The sequence below is a fragment of the Nanorana parkeri genome, unplaced genomic scaffold, assembly GCF_000935625.1.
Source record: "Nanorana parkeri isolate BGI_ZX_2015 unplaced genomic scaffold, ASM93562v1 scaffold2418, whole genome shotgun sequence".
In the NCBI taxonomy this organism is placed as follows: domain Eukaryota; kingdom Metazoa; phylum Chordata; class Amphibia; order Anura; family Dicroglossidae; genus Nanorana; species Nanorana parkeri.
In genome coordinates, this window is record NW_017308686.1 from 109,361 (window position 1) to 132,614 (window position 23,254).

The 23,254-nt window shown below is 44.3% G+C and overlaps 1 protein-coding gene across 2 annotated transcripts in view; it reads right to left on the reverse strand.

The window, feature by feature from the left end:
• Window positions 1-1,462: 1,462 nt before the first annotated feature.
• Window positions 1,463-23,254, reverse strand: part of ATP6V1C2 (ATPase H+ transporting V1 subunit C2) — a 40,203-nt gene continuing 18,411 nt past the window's right edge. For both annotated transcript variants that reach the window (XM_018573535.1, XM_018573536.1), the window contains exons 5-13: window positions 16,559-16,653; window positions 14,941-15,032; window positions 13,988-14,086; window positions 13,613-13,681; window positions 10,964-11,056; window positions 6,586-6,679; window positions 5,209-5,306; window positions 2,312-2,441; window positions 1,463-1,966 (exon numbers count right to left, since the gene is read on the reverse strand). In XM_018573535.1, coding sequence (XP_018429037.1) covers window positions 1,868-1,966; window positions 2,312-2,441; window positions 5,209-5,306; window positions 6,586-6,679; window positions 10,964-11,056; window positions 13,613-13,681; window positions 13,988-14,086; window positions 14,941-15,032; window positions 16,559-16,653 — 869 coding nt within the window. In that variant the 3' untranslated portion in view covers window positions 1,463-1,867. The remainder of the gene's footprint in view (window positions 1,967-2,311; window positions 2,442-5,208; window positions 5,307-6,585; window positions 6,680-10,963; window positions 11,057-13,612; window positions 13,682-13,987; window positions 14,087-14,940; window positions 15,033-16,558; window positions 16,654-23,254) is intronic.

Consider the following 23,254-nt stretch of genomic DNA (forward strand, 5'->3'; position numbering starts at 1 on the left):
CTCAACGTCTGAACAATGTAACATTATCATTGCGTGCTGGAAGATATGTAGTCTTGACTCTGCACTAAGCGCCGATACTGACGCTTTAAATATTTAAATACGGGTGGCTTTCTGAGGTCCAGCACTTCCTGGGGACCTCCGGCAGCTGTCTTTAACAGTGCCTGTCCAGCCGCAAATCTTCCACCTCCTCAGACTCCGGCCCCTCTCCTCACATCCCAGCAACCCTCCTCAGACTCTGGCACCTCTCCTCACATCCCGGCACCCCTGCTCAGATTCCCGGACCTCTCCTCACATCCCGGCACCTCTGCTCAGACTCTGGCACCTCTCCTCACATCCCGGCACCCCTGCTCAGATTCCCGGACCTCTCCTCACATCCCGGCACCTCTGCTCAGACTCTGGCACCTCTCCTCACATCCCGGCACCCCTGCTCAGATTCCCGGACCTCTCCTCACATCCCGGCACCTCTGCTCAGACTCTGGCACCTCTCCTCACATCCCGGCACCCCTGCTCAGATTCCCGGACCTCTCCTCACATCCCGGCACCTCTGCTCAGATTCCCGGACCTCTCCTCACATCCCGGCACCTCTGCTCAGACTCTGGCACCTCTCCTCACATCCTGGTACCTCTGCGCAGACTCTGGCACCTCTCCTCACATCCCAGCACTCCTGCTCAGACTCCAGCACCTCTCGTCACATCCTGGCACCTCTGCTCAGACTCTGGCACCTCTCCTCACATCCCAGCACTCCTGCTCAGACTCCAGCACCTCTCGTCACATTCTGGCACCTCTGCTCAGATTCCCGGACCTCTCCTCACATACTGGTACCTCTGCTCAGACTCTGGCACCTCTCCTCACATCCCGGCACCTCTCCTCACATCCGGACACCTCTTTTCACATCCTGGCACCCCTGCTCACATCCCGGCACCCCTCCTCACACTCTGGAACCCTTCCTCACACTCCAGCACAAAGCCACTGAGACTATGGCACAAAGCCCCAGGACCTGCCAGAGGACAAGGAGGGAAGCTGCACCCTGACAGGGCACCATGCAGCCCTCTCGAGGTAGGCAAGATATAGGGGAGCCAAGCCGAAGTCACAGCATGATTGTCACTTATTGAAGGACACTGCAGGTGTCACAAACTTAAAGCATGATACAAACACTTTGTTAAACAAGACAGACAGGTGCCTTATTGTGTCACCAGCTTGCTGAATCCTCTCATGATTGGCTGAATTGTGAATACTGGAGAAAATGTCTGTATTGTTCTAGAAAAACTGTCACACAGCACTAAAAAAAAAAGTGTCGGTGAGTATCTGAGGAATAGTATCGGTACTCGTACTTGGTCTGAAAAAATTGGTATTGGTGCATCCCTACTATTTAGAGTATTAAATGCTGCAAAGCTCTCCAGCTTCTGCTCATATGTATGTATGTTTTCTATTATTCGAGACAGACAGGACACAGGAGACATACTAGTTGCATCATAACTGTATTGCTGAACATCTAAAAGGAAACTAGCATGGCTTTAGCATGACCAAGAAGTTCTAACATAGCATTATACACATGAACCTGTTGCGGTGTTATCATTCAGCACATGTTACACATAAACTGTACATTTTACATACATAGTTAGCTAGCCAAATGCCCATCAAGTGCAGTCTCGGACAAATATTCTAAAACATAATTTACATATAAATACTATGCAGTAATGTCTGCATAATGGACAATGGCTTGATCACATATTACTGGCTTGACATAGTGATTGTAGCTCAGAGCATGACGGGGTCCATTGATTCTATAACAGGCAGTGATAACAGTGTAACTGGTCTGATGGGGACCGGAGTTTACTATTACACCTTCTGCAGGAATGTTCCAGCACTAAGACTCAAAGTCTAGACTGGTCAGGTCAATCTTGAAGCAGACATAGGGGTAGTATTCTTGTGTGTTCAGCTGTAAGCCGGGGATATCCATATTGACCTGGGAAAACATCAACTGCAGTTAGAACATTGAAAATACCTTTGACTATATTCATGAAAGCTGAATATAAAAGACACACATGAATGCAGATCTCTATTCATGAATACATCATCAAAAGTATGTTTCCAAATGACAGCAGTGCAGGCACCTGAATGTGACCTAATGAATATAAGGAATATCTACTTCTTGCAGTTCCTGTACAATAGCACGCTGGGATGGGAGGTGGGGGAGCAGCAGAAGTCTGGTGTGCTCATGTGCTCATGTGCTAACAATGAGTATACTAATAGGAGGAGAGAGCAGAGTGACAGAAAGATGTTCAGAGAGATGGTCTCAAGATTTACTTACATCCTTCATGTTGGCAGCTGCGGCCTCATCCAAGTGTCTGAAAAGGGCATTTAGCACATCTCGCAGTCTCTTCATAGATTTCTTGTTGGGCTGCAAAATCATTGCATGGAAGTTCACCGGTAAACCATACCTGAGCCACAGAGGAATTGGAATATGAGTTACATGAAGTACCAGACAGCGGGTTCATTTTCTTTCCACTGTGCTCTCAGGGCCTAGCAGGTGACTCTGCTTGACCTCTGCTGATGGCACCCCACCACCACCACTGTGCCAGGACCCCAACTTACTGCCACTGCACCAACACCCGCCTCTGCACTTGCTGCCCCTACACCAACACCCACGACTGCACCAACACCAGCCTCTGCACTCGCTGCCACTGCACCAACACCCGTCTCTGCACTCGCTGCCACTGCCCCAACCCCCGCCTCTGCACTCGCTGCGACTGCACCAACACCAGCCTCTGCACTCGCTGCCACTGCCCCAACCCCCGCCTCTGCACTCGCTGCGACTGCACCAACACCAGCCTCTGCACTCGCTGCCACTGCCCCAACCCCCGCCTCTGCACTCGCTGCGACTGCACCAACACCAGCCTCTGCACTCGCTGCCACTGCCCCAACCCCCGCCTCTGCACTCGCTGCGACTGCACCAACACCAGCCTCTGCACTCGCTGCCACTGCCCCAACCCCCGCCTCTGCACTCGCTGCGACTGCACCAACACCAGCCTCTGCACTCGCTGCCACTGCCCCAACCCCCGCCTCTGCACTCGCTGCGACTGCACCAACACCAGCCTCTGCACTCGCTGCCACTGCCCCAACCCCCGCCTCTGCACTCGCTGCGACTGCACCAACACCAGCCTCTGCACTCGCTGCCACTGCCCCAACCCCCGCCTCTGCACTCGCTGCGACTGCACCAACACCAGCCTCTGCACTCGCTGCCACTGCCCCAACCCCCGCCTCTGCACTCGCTGCGACTGCACCAACACCAGCCTCTGCACTCGCTGCCACTGCCCCAACCCCCGCCTCTGCACTCGCTGCGACTGCACCAACACCAGCCTCTGCACTCGCTGCCACTGCCCCAACCCCCGCCTCTGCACTCGCTGCGACTGCACCAACACCAGCCTCTGCACTCGCTGCCACTGCCCCAACCCCCGCCTCTGCACTCGCTGCGACTGCACCAACACCAGCCTCTGCACTCGCTGCCACTGCCCCAACCCCCGCCTCTGCACTCGCTGCGACTGCACCAACACCAGCCTCTGCACTCGCTGCCACTGCCCCAACCCCCGCCTCTGCACTCGCTGCGACTGCACCAACACCAGCCTCTGCACTCGCTGCCACTGCCCCAACCCCCGCCTCTGCACTCGCTGCGACTGCACCAACACCAGCCTCTGCACTCGCTGCCACTGCCCCAACCCCCGCCTCTGCACTCGCTGCGACTGCACCAACACCAGCCTCTGCACTCGCTGCCACTGCCCCAACCCCCGCCTCTGCACTCGCTGCGACTGCACCAACACCAGCCTCTGCACTCGCTGCCACTGCCCCAACCCCCGCCTCTGCACTCGCTGCGACTGCACCAACACCAGCCTCTGCACTCGCTGCCACTGCCCCAACCCCCGCCTCTGCACTCGCTGCGACTGCACCAACACCAGCCTCTGCACTCGCTGCCACTGCCCCAACCCCCGCCTCTGCACTCGCTGCGACTGCACCAACACCAGCCTCTGCACTCGCTGCCACTGCCCCAACCCCCGCCTCTGCACTCGCTGCGACTGCACCAACACCAGCCTCTGCACTCGCTGCCACTGCCCCAACCCCCGCCTCTGCACTCGCTGCGACTGCACCAACACCAGCCTCTGCACTCGCTGCCACTGCCCCAACCCCCGCCTCTGCACTCGCTGCGACTGCACCAACACCAGCCTCTGCACTCGCTGCCACTGCCCCAACCCCCGCCTCTGCACTCGCTGCGACTGCACCAACACCAGCCTCTGCACTCGCTGCCACTGCCCCAACCCCCGCCTCTGCACTCGCTGCGACTGCACCAACACCAGCCTCTGCACTCGCTGCCACTGCCCCAACCCCCGCCTCTGCACTCGCTGCGACTGCACCAACACCAGCCTCTGCACTCGCTGCCACTGCCCCAACCCCCGCCTCTGCACTCGCTGCGACTGCACCAACACCAGCCTCTGCACTCGCTGCCACTGCCCCAACCCCCGCCTCTGCACTCGCTGCGACTGCACCAACACCAGCCTCTGCACTCGCTGCCACTGCCCCAACCCCCGCCTCTGCACTCGCTGCCACTGCACCAACACCCGTCTCTGCACTCGCTGCCACTGCACCAACACCCTCCCTTGTGTCGACATCCAAAAGCCCTGAGACCGCTGCTGGGTGCTGCCATCTTGGATATGATATCACCAACCCCAGCAGAGTCAGAGCTGTTACAAAAGTGACACTCTATAGTATTCCCATTCACTTTTCCCCCAGATACATAAAAGGATATGTGGGGAGGTGAGGGACAGAGAAGCTAGGCCAGCACAGACAATAATTAGACACTCCTTGAAGAGTAGAGAGCTATGACGTGCAAGGAGGGAGGGGGCTGTGCTAGGGAATTGACTCTCCTGGAGTGATCACATTTTCTAGTAAGTTCAAAGGGTAATTGCAAATTAATAAAAATCTTTTATAAAAGGGAAAAACACTAGAAGTAAGAAATGAAAATAGTTGCATTTTTTTCTGAGGTTTTACTATTTATTACTGTAATGTATCAGAGGAGACTTGCTCTTCCGCTATAAGGTTGAGTATACAGCAGTCTACATTGGGCTTGTATAAGATATTAGCACAGTGTGAATGAGACGTTATTGCATCTTGCTGGCTCCCTGTCTCCATGTGCTGATTTGCCATGTTGGTCCTTACCTGAGGACAGACTCCACAAATACCCGCAAGGCTTTTATATGCGTCCAAGCAATGAATGCTTCACTGAAGTTTACTTTCAGCCAGCGCAGGAGAGGGCCCTGGAAAACACAATAGTTTTTTCTCTCAGATTCGGATGGTAATTGATCAGCCTCGGGTTTGCTGATTTGTCACCGGAATGTGGTTAACTTTGTGCATTGATCAAGTTCCCAATAAAATTCTTGTTGTTTAGAACAGTAAACTCAGCTCTCAGGGGTCTATTTATGAACAATTTGTCCCGTGAATATCTCTGAACGTTCATTTTGGTTGATTATATAAAAAACGATTGTTCACCTTGTGAATATCTGCGAACATTTGTTTTGTGTGAGTAATGGCAAAAACAAAGGTTCTCAATATATTTTCTTTTCAGGTTGGATGTATCGTGATGTAATATTGTATTATGACCACTAGATGGAACTGAAGAGCATAGGAAGTAAGTAATGCTTCCCTATGCTCCTCAGCTCCATCTAGTGGACATAATACAATATTACATCACGATACATCCAACCTGAAAAGAAAATATATTAAGAACCTTTGTTTTTGCCATTACTCACACAAAATAAACAGACACAGATGATGTTCACAGATATTTGCAGCGTGAATGGCTTTGCAGATTGTTTATAGATATACACCTCAGTATCAGATTATATTACACTGACAACTCAGGACGTTTCCACGTTTTTTAACTGTAAAAAATAAGTCAGGGCAACTGGAATTGCTGCATTTTCCTAAAGACGTTCCAATTGTCATCCAACCAGCTTTCTCAATTCAGAATGACTTGCACAAAAAATTATCTGATATTATGCAAATGAAATCAACACTTGGTTGCAACTAAGATTATGTGGATTGGAACTACATTCACCATATTTATTCCCAGAGAATTTTTGTGCAAGTCATTCTGAATTGAGAAAGCTAGTCGGATGACCAGTGAACATCAAAAATAGAAAATACAGCAAGTCCAGTTGCCTTGACTTATTTTTTTACAAATATACCATGACCTGGATGAGTGAGAACCTTCACAGACACATTTTTTAAGTTAATATTGTAACATTAACCTAAAAGTTATTTTTGAGGTCAATTGCACAAGTTTCTTTACTTGATGTTCCGTACTTCAATTACTATATTTTATATATAGAAGTATAGATGGTCCCCTAGTGGTCACATGTATATCAGGGAACAATCCTTGCATAAAGTGACTCTGTACTACACATAAAGTCTGCTCCTACAATGTCCACGCTTACCTGCTACTCCAGAACCACGTCATTCCTCCAAACATGATACTCCTACACTTCCCGCAAGTCAATGCTCAGTACCTAAGCAGGGAATGTGCTGAATACTTACATACTGCTGCTTCTTATCCGCCTCCAGCCTAATGATTTCATCTTTTTCAGACTGCAGCTCTTTCTCATTGAAGAAAAACTCCCGCACCATGAACCTGGCAATGAGTACAGAGACACAGCAACATATAATAGAATGTCATGGAATGAATAGTGATGGTTTAATGGAAGAGCTAATGTATAAGGAGGACATTCAGATCAATCAGCAGACAATGGTGTAGGAAGGGAACACCCAGGAGGTTCTACACAACCCGATTCTATAGAGTTCTTATTCTTGTGTGATAGTTTTAATTGCTGTAAGTCTGAGGAACCCAATCAGAATCCATCTTACACTCATCTGACTACCTCAGACTCCATTCTGATTGGTTCTATGCCCTACTGAACTGAAAGTAGTATAAAGTCTCAAACTGTTTATTTTTCAATAATGAATTCAGATCAAACAAATATACAATTGCTCAGCACATTATTTATATACATTTTTGCCCAAACACTTACAGTCATCATATTCCTGAATAGCTCCAACTCTCTAAGCGCAGCTTCCCTAAACTTCCTGTACAGTACAAGATCACAAGAGACAGAGCAGTCTCCAGAAGCTGTCCATCTACTAGCTTGGTGAAGGGAGGGGAGAGGAAGGAGATATGGAGGAGGGGAGTGATTTGGTTTGTGGTGCCGGTGTGTTTGTGGAGACATACGCAGCTTACTAGCACACACAAGGGTTGCTTCATAGGACCCTGCAAGGGAAAGGAAACACACTAACACAGGAAGTCAGGACCAGTGCTCGGGGGACCAGCTGATTCTGCAGGAAGCTAAAACTTTTAAATATCAAGGAGCAGCATCCATTGTAAGTGATTTCATCAGCGTTTGAAATAGCTTAAAGTGTTATTAAACCCTCAGCGGTTTTCGCATATATCTACTGCTAGCAAGCAGTAGATATATGCAAAAACGTTTTTTTTACAAACTTTTAAAAAGGGTTTAAACTTACCTTGTGTCTTCGCCACGCACTCCCGTCCGAACATGTGAAGAGTCTCGGGCGGCCGCAAAGGATCATGCACACTTCAGATGTTCGGCTGGGAGACGAGGAGAGACACAAGGTAAGTCTATGGAGCAGTGTGCACCCGCACAGTCTCCGTGGGATGTCAGAGAAGAGGAGGACAGGGGAGTCAGCGCTGGATCGGAGACCCGCACCAACGCTGGAGGGACATCTGAAAAGGACAGGAAAGAAGATCGAATCAAGAGCCATCATTTAGATAAGTCCTTACAGCAGGATTGGGAAGGGGCAAAAAAAAGTTTGACTTTAATGTCACTTTAAAACCCTTTTGACTTTAATATCACTTTAAGATATAGCACATAAGAATAATAACTCTTCCCTCAATTTGGCCAATGCAGAAGCAAAATGTCAGCTCGTATGTACAGTGGAACACCCTGAAAAGAATCATTTGGGGTGAAAGTGGAAGGAGAGAATATTTTTAGTAAATATCCATTCTATTTCTATTCCATTATTTTTTTTTATTTGACTTACATTTTTGATTTCCGTGATTTGCAACAATGTCATTATTTTATTTCAGCTGCAGAGTAAATAGTTCTAATGGCTATGTGTGCATCAGACAGTATGACCACCATCCTTGCAGAACAACTGCTGAGATACAAATCAATTATGGGATCTCATACCTCCTAACTGTGTGAAATGGGTAAGAAGAAGGTATGTAGGTAAAGGACACACCCCTTGCCATACCTCTGGTAACATTGACCATGAGGATTAATGTGCAACAAAATTAGGGATGCGCCAATACCATGTACAGTAATCGGTACAAGTACAAGTACAGATACTTTTCCAGCTCCAAGACTAGACTAGAGAAAAATGCAAAAGTTAGGAGGCCGCTGTCATTTGTAAGGAGCACACGGAGCTCCTGGGATTGGTACATCTCTGTTTTAATGTAGGATTTTGTTTTTATACATATAAATAAAGGGATGCACAGATACCAGTTTTGCGAGTACGAGTACTGGTACTTGCCGAGTACTTACAAGTACGAGTACTGATACATTTTTGTTTATTGTCATGTGACGGTTTTTCTAAAACAATACAGACTAATGATTTCAGGACAGTGGTGGAGCGCCAGAGCCAGGTCCCAGCTGCAACCGCTGCAACCCTGGTAGTTCTCATGAAAATGCCAAGTATCCGCACTGGTACTCGGAAAGTATCGGTGCCTCCCTAAAAAAAATGATTGGTTTAACCCAAAATGGCTTTCTTTCATCACTTTACTTTGGCCTGTCAAAAATAACAAATTGAATCATATGGAGGTTCAATAAAAGGTTTAATGCAGTAAAATAGTTTTGATAGTTTAAAAATACGTTTTTAACAATACAGTAATCTTTCTGTTATCCGGTATTTAACTAACCAGAACTCTCATCTAACCAGAAAAAAAATGCCCTGTGTGCTCACTGTTCTGCTAATCTGCAGCATGTATTATCCTGGAAACAATCGTGTGCCTATTTGTCTTGATTTGTCTTTGATGACTGCATTTCAATATTAATATGAAGTCAATAGAGAGTTTATGTTATGATATGATATAGTTTGGGGAATTACATTAGCTAGACCTATTTTTAATAGTAACTCTCAAGCAACCAGAAACTACATTTATCTGGAATCTACCAATCCCCGTGGATGCCAGATAACGGGGAGTTTACTGTATTAATAATTCATTTCAACTATACATCAGGTCAAAAAGAGGGACAATGGAAGAAGAACGAGGGACAGAGGGATTTGGTTCCACATGAGGAACAGTTGGGAGCTATAGATAAGCTACCTTTGTGTTCAGTAAATCATGATAGGTCTGTGCTGACCCACAGACTTGATACTGACTGAGACAGACTTACAGGTGAAACTTGAATAATTAGAATATCGTGCAAAAGTAATTGCAGTAAGTGCTGCAAAAGGGGCCCAAACCAAGTACTGAGTACATATGCATGCTTGTACTTTTCAGAGGTCCGATATTGTTCTATGTACAATCCTTGTTTTATTGATTGCATGTAATAATCTACTTTTTTGAGGTTGTGGATTTGGGGTTCTTGGGGTTTTCATGAGCTGTAAGCCATAATCATCACAATTATGACAAATCACGACTTGAACTATCTTGCTTTGCATGTAATGAGTCTATCTCATATATTAGTTTCACCTTTTAAGTTGCATTAGTGAAATAAATGAACTTTTGCACGATATTCTAATTATTCGAGTTTCACCTGTAGATAAGAGAAGAAAGAGAAGGCCAGTTGCACTCCTTACCGGTCAAACCCCGTGGTCAGGGAGGGGTGCTTGGAATGACTGCGGATGGCGCCGCCAAACATAGATACTTGCAGAAACTTCACCAGCACACCGAAATCCTTATAGGATCAAAACTCTTTGATTTACTGCAAACTCATGTCAGTTAGCGCTTTCGGGGCCACGCAGCGTCCCTTCATCAGGCATAGCAATGGTCCCTTCATCGTCATTGCTATGCCCGATGAAGGGACCCTGCGTGGCCCCGAAAGCGCTTGTGTAACTGACATGCGTTCGCAATAAATCTACAATTTTTGATCCTATAAGGATTTCGGTGTGCTGGTGAAGTTTCTGCAAGTATCTATGTTTGGCGGCGCCATCCGCAGTCATTCCAAGCACCCCACCCCGACCACGGTGTGGCCCCGAAATTGCTTGTGTAACTGACATGAGTTTGCAATAAATCTACAATTTTTGATCCTTTAAGGATTTTTCGGTGTGCTGGTGACGTTTCTGCAAGACTTAGATAAGAGAGGCAGAATCACTGGGCGTCCCTACTAAGCAGAGAGGACAGCATGTGCATCCCACCCCATGTACATTTTTAATAACAAGTTCAAGTGCAACTTAAGCCAACTTTTTTTAGTTTTGAGTAAAGTGGAGAGGGATTAGAACCCCTGTCAGGTTTATATTGCTGTCTGTGTCCCCAATAGGGAGATTCACCCTCTCTGTTTGCTCTGTTGACCATTATCACTGAAGGTGAAAGAAAATCCCAAATTTTGGATTATCATCAGAACAGAAATAGATGGCAAATAATCTGATGACCCTGCTGACCACCAGGGATTTCCCTTTCTTTGGAGGGATTTCCTCTCAATTTTCTATTTTAGCTGTCAAACAGGAAGTAAAGGGAAATCTCCCCAATGGGACACACACGGGAAAAAAAAATGTTGATAGGGGTTATAACCCTCCCTTACCCTATCCAACAATAAAAGAAAGTGTTTCCTTCAGTTCTGCTTTAAATTGTTTATGCAGAAAACCAAAAATTCCAAATATATTTAATCATTTTAACCCTGACAGTATGTAAAATGTTATGTCTACTGTATCTGTATTAATAAACACAAGGCACAATTCTTACTTGTTTTCTCGAGCTTTCATTTTAAAATCATCAATGACTTTTCTGAAAAGGGTGACCGTAAATAAACCTCCTTCTGCGTCCTCTGCAATCAACCTACAATGACAAGGACAGGAAGAGTGAATAAGAGAAGAAAGCACAGACACCTCCTCACTGACCCAGAGGGACACGGATGTGACCACGTCTATTAGCATAGCAGCTGAAGAAGAGTCACAGATATTGTCCACATCTACGTCCTGGTTTGGATATCCTACATTTTAAAGCCCAAGTAAAGCCTTCCTATTTATTACTTTATACAAGCTGCATAAAGATTGTACATAGGTCTATTGTTACATACTAAGTCCTGCAGCAAGGGTTAAAATATCCTGTGCTAGCAACACTTGAGGTTCACTGCTAATAAGAATCAGACCACAGCTCTCTCACCCGTAAGCAGTCCAGCGCTCTCCCCTGTACACTGCTCTAATTTTCAGCACTCTATCTGCCTCAGCAGTCATGTTGATTGGAGCAGTGTGCATGGAGGAGCGTCAGACCACTGGAGACCTGGGCTGCTGGCTGTATGTGAGTGCTGTGGTCCAATTCTTCAATGTGTTGATGACCAGCAACAACTAGGGATGTTTCTAGAGTTCCAAAAGACAGAGAGGAGTGTCAGATCACTGGAGATCCAGGCCACTGCTTATGAGCCTGAGAGCTGTGGTCTAATTCTCCAACATGCTGACCACCACCCACAATTAGGGATATTTCTAGAGTCCTAAAAGACAGGGAGAAGTGTCAGACCATTGGGAACCCGGGCCACTGTTTGTGTGTGTAGGAGTCGTGGTCCGATTCTCTAACGTGCTGACCACCACCCATGACTAGGGATGTTTCTAGAGTCCTAAAAGACAGGGAGGAGCGTTAGACTACTGGAGACCTGGTTCGCAGCTTATGTGTGAGCGAGCCATGGTCCAATTTTCCAACATGCTGATCTCTCTCCACAATTAGGAATGCTTTTAGAGTCCTCAAAGACGGGGAGGACGGTACTGCTGAATCCTAGGTTATGACTAGTAATGTTTTTGCTGTCCTAGATTTATTGGGCTTTGGTCCCTTTGTATGTTTTATGTGTTGCTTAATACAGAATTATAAAAAAAAACAGACAGGGAGGAGTGTCAGACCACTGGGAGACCCGGGCCACTGTTTGTGTACGTAAGAGCCGTGGTCCAATTCACCAATATGCTGACCACCACCCACGGCTAGGGATGTTTGTAGAGCCCTACACAGTACCCTACAGGCTAAAAAGTTCCCTTTCATTGCTCTCTCAGCCCCCTGTTTTCTTGCTTCTCTCTCCTGTCTGTCACTCCTCACCTTTCCGTCCTAGTATTCTCTTTCTAGAATCCATCACCTTCTCCCTCTTCACTTTATGTTTGGGAAATACTGCAGGACGAAACCAAATGTCACCTGGCCTGCTTAAGGGAAATCTGTGCCATTGCTGAAAGGTGTTCCTGAAAATGTCAGTTTCCTGGATGTTGTGGTAATCCAGTGGCCTCAAGATCTTCTGATATATTCATATATACAATCCAGTGAGAGTGCCAAGCAAGACAGAATAGGAGCCTGAAACGCTTATATAGGGAATGGGTTATTAAACAACAGCCAATACGTTTCAGGGGTTTAAAAACCAGGGACATGCGGTCAGGGGAGGCAGGGGAGCCAATGCCTCACCTAGTATTATGGAAGGACATGCAGTGAGGGAAGCCAGGTGAGGCAATGCCTCACTTAGTATTATGGAAGAAAAACCTGCCAGCTTCAAATCTGAAGCTGACATCTTTCTCCATCCAGAGCGGCTTGTAACAGGTTACACAGCAGGGAAATCCTCCCCACTGTGTAACCCTTCATGGACGGAGCGCTGCCTGGAATTACAGGCGGTGCTGCATCCAGCTTTTGACAGCTAAGTTACACAGCAGCGGGCTTCCCCACTGCTTGTGTAACCTAACATAGAGAGGCAAGAGCTGCAACAGCCTCTACTCTGTGTTAGAGGCTTGAGCTCTGTGGATGGTTTGGACCAATGGCAAAGCGCAATTGGTCCAAGCAGTCCAATCAAAAAGGAAAAAAAAAACACTGAGGACATCGATCTCAATGCCTCACCAGTGACGAGCAAGTAAGGGACAGGGAGGCTCCTCTCTTCTACACAGGACATCTACACAGGAAATATCAAATAAATAAGCAACATCTAAAAACACCTGTATGAATCCAGCATCTCACCTGTACTTGTTCAAGATTTTCTGAGTCCCTGACCTTGCAAAAGTATACAGATCAGTTCTGTCTTCACTGTTCTGTTCTGGGTCAGAGACTCAAAAAAAATTAGATCAGTATGACATTCAGGCAACTGGCATTTTCAGAAGAAAGTCAGAAATGTCAGGCCGTGTAATTCTCTCAGCCCAATATTCTTTTAATACTGTATTTCCATTTTTAGTTTTTTACTAAATATTTCCTTAATAATAATGGTAATTAATGCTTTCACTGGGAAAAAACCCCATACAGGGAACATACTGCATTTTGATAACAGCTTCTAGCACGCTGAATTCTTAGTTTATACTACATTTGGATACAGCTGAGTACAGCCAAGTTGTCATATTTTGTGGCAGCAACATATAGGAAGCATTCTGGATGGTTTCTACTCACTTGGTTGAACGGGGAACAACCATATCAGACAGCAATTCATAGGTTTTTTGCCATGCATTGTAGCTTGACCTTTAAAAAAATATATATATTATTATCATTAGAATCACAGTTAAAGCATACAGTATATATAGGGTTCAATGGCACCCTGGCTGAGAAAGGCTGCTCTAGACTTACAATGCACAGTCTGATCATTGGGGTAGACTGAGGAGACTGAGGAAATACTTCCACCTGCCCAGACTGGGCAAAGTCATTGGACTGGAAGTCAAGCAAACTGTGGAAATGTTTGGGGGATATTGTATATTGTGACATGTTAGGAATGTATGCATGGACTTGTAAAGTTACTGAAAGGTCTACATTAAGGTAACCATAACTTACTTTGGGACAACTACTAGAAGAGTAATGAGGTATTCCGAGTTCAACACAAAGTCTTCTTTATTTACAATATCAGCCAGGGTTCTGGTCAGAAGGTTGCCCCTGCGGAGAGAAAGACAGGTGTCAATGAACAATAGAGCTATACCAAAGAACAAGTTCATATACTGTAGTTATAGTTAAAGGAAGCCTGGATTTAGGATCTGAGTTTATAGGGCGTAGGTTGCTTATAAATGCTATTAAAGGGGAACTTTACCCATATCTTTGAAATGGCAATAAAACACCTTGAGAAATGTTTAGTAAGGACAATCTACAAACAGATACTTCTAGATAATTGCCGGCTTTTTATTCTTATTTTCCTTTTCCTTCTTCTCACAGTGACCATTTTTACTAAGGGCAGATGAATCCATCTCCCTTTACTTCCTGGAACTCTGGCACATTTGACTAGGACATGTGACCATGCACATTATCTCAGGGGAGGAAAATGCCTTTCCCTGAGATCTCATGAGATTGCAGATGAGATTTCCCAGCAAAGCTCTGCTGATGTAACCTTCCCAGGATGCATCACTTGGGCACAATTACATCACTAATGCCCAAGACGACCAGGAAGTGGAAAAACAGTATTTGTAAATAAAAGAAAAATGTGTTTGTTTAACTAATGTATGTAAGACAATTTCATATCAGCATGCAGTGTTGTATGCTGATGAGATTTTAGTAAAAGGGGGTGAAGGTCTTAATAAACTTGAAATTATGACCAGAATAGAGCAAAGGAAGGAACAACCTAGGTGCTACTTTTAAATGAAGCTTCCTGATGTTTGATAAATATAAAACATCACAGGGAAAGAAAACTAAAATAGACTTTTTTCCCTAAATCCCTTCCTGGTCCTATATTTACCCTTGGCATGAGAAATATTCACTCAAAGAAGTACAAAGTGACTCACATAAACAGCTATACATACACGGTTTTTCTCTCCAGGCTCTGCAGGTTGCCTTTTATATTGTTGTAGGTCTGGGCTCTTAATTTCAGGTCTGTGTCTATCTGTGTCATTTGCTGCAACAATAAAAAAGATAATGCAAGATACTTTTTGCTGTATATAGTGACAAATGACATAAAAAGTATTACAGTATAACTGGAAAAGAAGTGTCCTTATAGAAACTGTGGAGATTGAATACAAGAATAAAAGAAAAGCCATATTTGCAGAGGGGGGAATTTGCTGGAATTGACCCGGCAATACTGGAATTTTTGATCCGGCTGCCAGGAATGACATCATTCTCTGCCAGCTGCTACAGTGTCCACATGTAAGTGCCCTCTGTGTGCAGCTTGCCTGTGTTTTATCACTGCCAGTGCCACCAATGCATAGGAGAAAGGGGTTAATGAACAATACCAATGACCACCTAACATTGCAAGGGGGAAGGGTCTAATTAACCCCTTCCCCCTTGCACTGGAGGGTGGTCAGTGGCATTCTAAATTTCCACTGACCACCCACCAATGCAGGATGTGGGAGAGGATTAATTAATAATGACACTGGCCACCAAAGTTGGGGGTTAATATTGCGATCACTAAACCCCAATGCTGGGGGTTATTATTGCATCCACTGACACCAATGCTGAGGTCTATTATTGCGTCCATTGACACTAATGCTGGGGGTTATTATTGCGTCCATTGACACCAATGCTGGGGGTTATTATTGTGTCCACTGACATCAATGCTGGGGGTTATTATTATGTCCATTGACACCAATGCTGGGGATTATTTTGACCACCCTCTTCCAACCCCTAAATTCTTATTGGTCCACCGCTCTAATAGGCTGATTCCTTGGCCAAAAGTAATGTGTTTGAGGGTAGGAAACAATACCGGTCAAGAAAACAAGTGACAAGGAGAGGGCCGAGGTGCTGAACAATTTTTTCAAGAGTGTAGATTTGTTCAAGAAACGTTTGGACAATTTCTTGAGGCACCGTAATATCCAGGGATACCAGTATCCCTAAGAATGAGATGATGCGTGGACCTATATGGGTTGGACTTGATGGACGTATGTCTTTATTCAACCCCAAATACTATGTAACTATGTATGTAATTTGGTAGGAGCTGGGGAGTAGAGGTAAGCAATGTAGCAGGCAAAGTGCAGGTTCACTTTTAAGCTGCCCATACACAAATTAAATTTTGGACAATTCCTGGTGAATAGGTTGAAATGTGCTCTGTCCAAATTTCATCCGCAAATCGAAGGAGCCTAGCGGAAAATTCTCGGTTGCACAGTGACTACAGCCTATTAGATGCGATCACTGTTCAGGCACTTAGCTTACTTCTAGTCTACAGCCATGGGCTAACTATCAGAATACACTTACCAGCAATAGAGATTTGAGCTGAATGAGAGAAATCGCAATATGTAAGGCTAGCCTAAGGCACACTACCGTAGCCTTTCAATGAATATCATCACATATAATAAAGCACGCTTTAATTGCTACTGAAGCCTGATGAATCAGGCCCATTGTCATTCACAAGTGTCGAAGGCAGCACAACGTGTAAGTGCAGCCCTTGAAAAAAGATAATGATGATGATGAAAAAAACATCAATCCTACCTTGCTTAGCGAATCTGTCAGAATTTTCAGTGGCTGTTTTATAGGATATTTAGCCATGTCCCACTCAAAACGGGCTAGGTAGCTCAGAAGATCCACTTTAAAAAAAAAAAAAAAAAACACATTAGTCAAGCACAGTGCAATAGACAAAGTAAAACATATGTTTCATATGTCACCTGCAGGACGCAGCATTCACAGCATTAATCCGGACATTTGAAAAGAAACAGGAAATAACCATTATGAAAATAAATCTAAAGAAGAAAAGTGCAGTAATCCTTGGCATCCAATCAGATTTTACCTTTCATTCAGGGGAAAATGGTTTCTGGGCTGGGCTCGGCTCAGATACAGCAAACCCTTACTTCTTTAAAGTGCACGTATAGCCAAAACTTTCCTTTTTAGTTTTGCAGAGTAGGGAAGGTTCAAAGCTCCTGTCAGTTTATTTTTTGCTGTCCATGTCCCATTGGGAAGAGATTCCTTAAAGCCCCACTCTGGGCTGCTGTTAAATTTATCCATGCAGTGGTACCCTCCCCTGCACAGTTTAAAATGCTTGTTTGGCTACAGGGGGAAAGGAATACATTGAAATACTTACTTGTTTTTCACTGCAGGCTTCCTCCTCTCTGGTCGCCTGGTCTCCCAGATCTGCTTTACTCTGCTGCCTGAGTGGTCCTGCGGTCCTGCATTGTACTCAAGGACAATGAGGACAGTACACATCATGGGAATGTCGGGCACAGGAGAGTGATGGCCGCTGGGGATAAGGTAAGTATTTGTACTTATTCTTTCTCCACCTAGCCAAATGAGCATTTAACCCATGCAGTGCAGAAGGGAGGACCCCAATGCATAGGTAGCACTGCATGGAGAGGTTTACCAGCAGCTGGAGTGGGGCTTTTTCTTCCTGTGCCAGAGACACAGAGCAAGTGGCGAAAACTCTTTTTAGACATTTGTCACCAGAATAGATGACCCCTTTGAAAAAAACCTCTCTATTGTTCTGGTGACAACTGTAAAATGTTGGATTTCCAATCACTTTCTTGATGACAGCTGTCAGGACAAAAAGAGATGACAAATCTACCGGGGCAGGGGGTCACAGACAACAATACAAACAAAGGTCCTAACCCTTACCTACTCTATCCAAGAAAAAGTTTTGACTATACATGTTTTAAGGTTTATGAGGATCTCCGTGTGTTCTACCCAGTGGAATCCCAAATACAATCACAAATACAAAGAATTTTAGTGTATGCACATATGCATCCTCAACTTGGGTTCCCCCCGAGGTTGATAGACGTTGCTTGAGCTGTGGCTGATTGACCTCCCATTTGATGGTGCTTACATAGTTCCAGGACCAATGCCATTTGACAATGCCAGCAGTATGACACCAATTATCTTTTTACCTGTCTGTAAGAGTTGCAATTGATCTCCGATAATTTGGTTTTAGTAAGAGTTCCCCAGAGGCCTACAAATTATTTTAGGGGTTCCTCTAAAGTTTCAGAATAGGTGGACTAAAGGTACAGTAGAATTACACATGCAGAATATATATAAACTTCCGCTGCTGACTTTTATTTATAAGGGTGCATACAAGCAGCTTTACTTAATAGTTTGTGAGTCACCGTGCTTGTGACATTCATAAAATAAAAGCGGTGGTAGGGTTGTTTCAGTTTTAATGTGAACAGAATTGTCTTGGCTTGACAAAGGACTTCTCACCAGGAAGTGAGCAGCTCATGTAAGCAGAGGAGGCTTGCAATACAGCTGGAGAGGGAGACAGAGGAGCAGAAGGTAAAGCCCCAGGAATAAATGAGGAGAGGGGTTGAATTGGGCAACTGGAATCAGTGTAATTATGAAGGGGGTTGTAGAGGACAAGCTGGGCTCAACCTAACCCTCAACCCCCCTTCCAGACCAGGGGCAATGCTTAGACTGTGAAGGAGAATTGGGCTCACAGTCGAGGCTGCGGATTTACAGGGTTATTCACAAAAGTGTGAAGAGTTTGGAGAAGGCAGGAGAAGTGAACAATCTAGGACAACATAGCTGATTTGGAACAATTCTTCAATTTAGCTCACATTCCAGGTCAGCAATGTTGTCCTAGATTGTTCACTTCTCCTGCCTTCTCCAAACTCTTCACACTTTTGTGAATAACCCTGCAAAGCTTGAATGCAGTGATGTTTTTTCTGGCTCATCACTAACATACACATAAGTATAGTAGGACCGATTAGCACTGTCCTGCCTGCTTATTCAAAGAGAGGACAAGATTGTGTTCCCAAAACACCAGATACCAGCAAAAAAAGTGAATATTTGCTAGCAGGTAAGTTTTCTCAGTTGTATGTATTTAGCATTTTCAATGTATAAACAATTTAACTCCCTCCCGGCCAGCCGCTGTGTATACACGGCCTGCCGGGAGCTTCTTGGATGTACACGTCCTGTTATATCCGCCCGCTCGGGCGCGCGGCGCGAAATCCCCGCTATTTGAAAAGAGGCAGCGATGCCCGTTAATATACAAGCGATCCGCCGGCGCTTGTATGATCAAGCAGTTAAAGACTACACCTCTAAAGTTTGTACTTTCATACCTTCAAGGGCAGGGGTGGGCAACTCTGGCCCTCCAGTTGTGCTTTTTCTACAAATTCCAACATGCCTCTGCCTCTGAGAGTCAAGCCTGTAGCTGTCAGCCTTGCAATGCCTCAATGGGACTTGTAGATCCAAAACAGCTGGAAGGCCTGATTTGCCCACCGCCGCTCTATTGATAGGTATCCTGTGCCTATCCATGGTCATCGAACTACTGTATGTCTCCCTTCTTGGCAACAATTAGTGTTGCATGAATCGTGGGATATTTTACAAGCCTGCTAGAAATAATGCTCTTAAGATTAGCAAGTTTACTCCCATGCAGTTATATATAATATTACATATAGGAAACACTTTTAGGAAAGCGGCCTGTGGCGTATAAAAAAAAACCCATTGTAGTAGTAGTTAACCATCTGTACAAAGCACCTGAGGCAGTAAAAAGTTAAATTGTCTGTTGTCTGAGTGAAGAAGGAGCATGATATGAGCTGAGTACTGTGTTGTCTCTTCTCACTGATAGCTGACCCCAGCTATTGCTTTTCCATGTTAAGCACTAGGAGCCAGAATACGATACCGCCTGCAAAGGGCACCAACTATCCAATGTTTCCATTCCTCCTGAAATGTATGTATGGTAGAAATAGACTCGACTACAACTTCTTTTATCAAACCGTAAACCATTCTGGATATAACTGCCAAGGATCGGTGATATATATCTGCACCTGAAGCTTCAGACCTGGTGTCCTAATGCCCACCAGTACATATAGATCTATTCCCATTCATCTCTACAGTGATCAGACATTATTATTATTATTATTATACAGGATTTATATAGCGCCAACAGTTTGCACAGCCAGAGCCGTAGCTAGCTCCTTTTGCGCCCGAGGCAATAACAGAAAATGATGCCCCCATCAGACGTGTGCGGTATGTGATGTCCTGCGCCCCGCCTCTAGAATGCGCTGGTGGCCAAATCCAAAATAGCATAAAACTGTGTTTTGTTTGACAAAAGTAATGAAAATATTTTATTTTCCGTTCATTTTGTCCGAAACTAACTTTTAGTCTTTGCACATGTCTAGTAGTAGGTGTGCATGAGTGTGTGTGTGGTGTTTTTTTATTATTATTTTACTGTTGGGGGCTTCGGGAAAATATCACCCCTGACATTTCCCTTTTGAAATAGAAAAAGAGATTGAGGATACAGAGTCCTCTGCCCATACAGGTGGGGGAAGATCCGAAGAGAAGCTGGAGCCTGTGCCGCTCCTCTTCTCCCTGCTGAGTTGCGGCTGTGTTGGCTGCCTTGTGCCCCCGTTGCCAATGGTGCCCTGTGCTCGCCATGGCAACAGGGGCGCCCCCTCTCAGATGCACCTTGAGACATTGTCATACACAGGCACAGCTGATCATTGTTGCAATTTACTTCAGAAGACGCAGGAACACCTCAGTTTATAAATGTAAATAAGTAACCTTGTCCCAGTCCTGTGCCATACCGGGAAGAAGAACCTTGAATCAAAACACTCAAGAAAGACTCAGGAAGTTCACATTTTAATAGCAAATTGTAGCCTTTCTTAACCTTTTTACCCTTGAGGAACCTCTGAAATAAATTTCAATTCTTGGGGAAACCCTGGTAATAATGATTATACCCATAACTCATGGTACATTGAGTATCATTAAGGTGAAGAAAAAAAAAGAATAAGTGATGTGGCATGCTTAGAGTATTTGACATCCAGGTCAGATACGTTTTTACCACTACAAAAGTATATTCAGTGACATTCTTGAAATAATAATTACAGAAACGAAAGACAGTAAAAATGTTGGTGTCCTCTGACATTAGTGGTCAGTGTAGATGTGACTCCTTACATTGGTACGCGGTGGAAAACAGACCATGATGCACTGACAGTCAGTGTAGGAGAGGAGATCAGTTTGCCATTGCTCACAGCTCATGAAATGTCTAGCAACCTCAGAAGGAAAACTAGGGTTCCTTTGAACCCTGGTTGAGAAAAACTAGTTTATTGGATGTTCGAAGACTTCAAAGGCTGAAGTTGACTGCAACTGAGCAAACATAGGGACACGTTGATCTGCAGCATTAGATGATCTACATATAAAGTTTCTGTTTGGCATCTACACATGATTTTTTTAATGTTTTTAATTTACTTTCGGCTGTTTATATAACAAATATTGTATTGGAAATAATAATTTAATACAGGGTACACTCATGACACTGGTTTCACAGTACACTATGGATTTTCTAAAGAGACAACGGCAGAGACAGTTTGCCTTCACACTCTGTCTGTCTTTGATTCAAACTACTGTAAAAGGTTGAATCTGATTGGCATCTATGTATAAATATAATGTAAGACAGACATGTATAATTATAGTAAATGACAGAGCCTTTTGCCTGTAAATTATGACAGCTTTTTGTGTCAGTTGTAAACATAATATCAATTTGCCAACAAATCATTGTACCCAAGATCATCTGATCAGTATACCATTACCAGGTGTGCAAAGCCTCTGGTAAAACACCATGTCAAGTTGCAACTTTATGAATTTATATATATATTTTCCACATATTTAAACATATATGTATTTTTCACATATTTTCTATGTGTGTCATATATTTTGAATGTTTAGATATATGTCAACATAGTTTCTGATTTGGTCTATGTTGATTAGTTCTTTAATATCAAAGTCCTCCTGAGGAAGTCCTCCTGAGGAAGCCTTATTCTAGGTAAAACTTGTTGAGGCATCTAAAGACAGAATAATATCATGTCCTATCTTTCTTATGACTAATTAGGCGACTGCAACTATCTATATCAACTCTATTGGATCATGCACAACTCACAACTTACAAACAATATTTGTTTTTAATCCATTGTAATAAATTATTTTATATAACAAGTTCATTGTGAGAGCAACTTTGCTTCTGGTAATGGTATACTGAACAGATGATCTTGGGTACAATCTATTTTATTAGGATGTGAATTTGAAACCTTGCTCTATCTTTCATATCTAATATGTGCTCATAGTTGTTTAAATACCAACAAATCATTGCCATCAGTTTCCATGGCTCCTTCTAATCCGAGTTGCCATCTCACATTAGTGTGGCAACACTTGCAAGCCCCAGGTAAATAACTTGTACAATCCCTGCTTGCTGGTGCCATGGAGGCCTACCATAGCTGCCTTCATTGCCTTACCCTTGGTCCAGTGATAATGACCCCAAGCCAATGGATATGGAAACTGATGAAGATTAGTGACCTTGACCATAGATATAAAAATTGTGCATCACAATAGTGCTCTAAAAGAGGAAAATAGCAAAACAAGGGCCACACTAGTCATGGTTGATGTCCGAGTCATACAGATATCGTGACCAAGCTACGAGGCCATAATGTCACACATCCATCGTAACCTGATCACTGTACCCCTACAACCAGAGTGTCGGTATCTTCATCAGCCGAGACCTGCAAAATCCATGCTGAAAGAAAGAGCACACCGCACACAAAGCAATTTACATACTGTTCGGTTTCAATTTCTTCTTTTTCCCTGGAAAAAAGATGAACTGTGAGAGTCACGCTTCATTAGTAAGTGACCCAAGCTTATTCTTGTTGTCACCATTTTATTGTCCGGGATCACGGCTTTCAGAAAATATATTAGATTTGGGTGTTTTAAGTAATCTTCAAGCCTATGCATGCAATAAATGAAAAGAAAAAGAAATGTCTCTGTACAGCCGCCCGAATCACTTCCAAAACAAAGCCGTCAGTCAGTGTGTGGGCTGAACACATTCTATAGCAGCCGGAAGCGTGTTTAACCCCCTCATGACTGAGGCCCTTTTTTCAATTTTTGCACCCATGTTATATTCCACATTTTAGGCCTGAAAATGACGTAAAACCCCCCAACATTATATATTTTCTGAATGCCAAGACCCTATAGAATAAAATGGTGGTAGTTGAAAATTTTTATGTTGCGCAATATTAGCGCAACTCCTTATTAAACCCCAAAATTTAGTGACAAATTTAATTAAATGCCCCAAAACACAACAAATTACCCATTTTTTTAATGAAATATAAAAGATGAGGTTACAACGAGTAAAATGATACCCAACATGCCCAGTTTACAGATTGCGTGCGACCGTGAAACGGCGAAAAACTGCAGTACCCCAAAAAGTCAATAAAA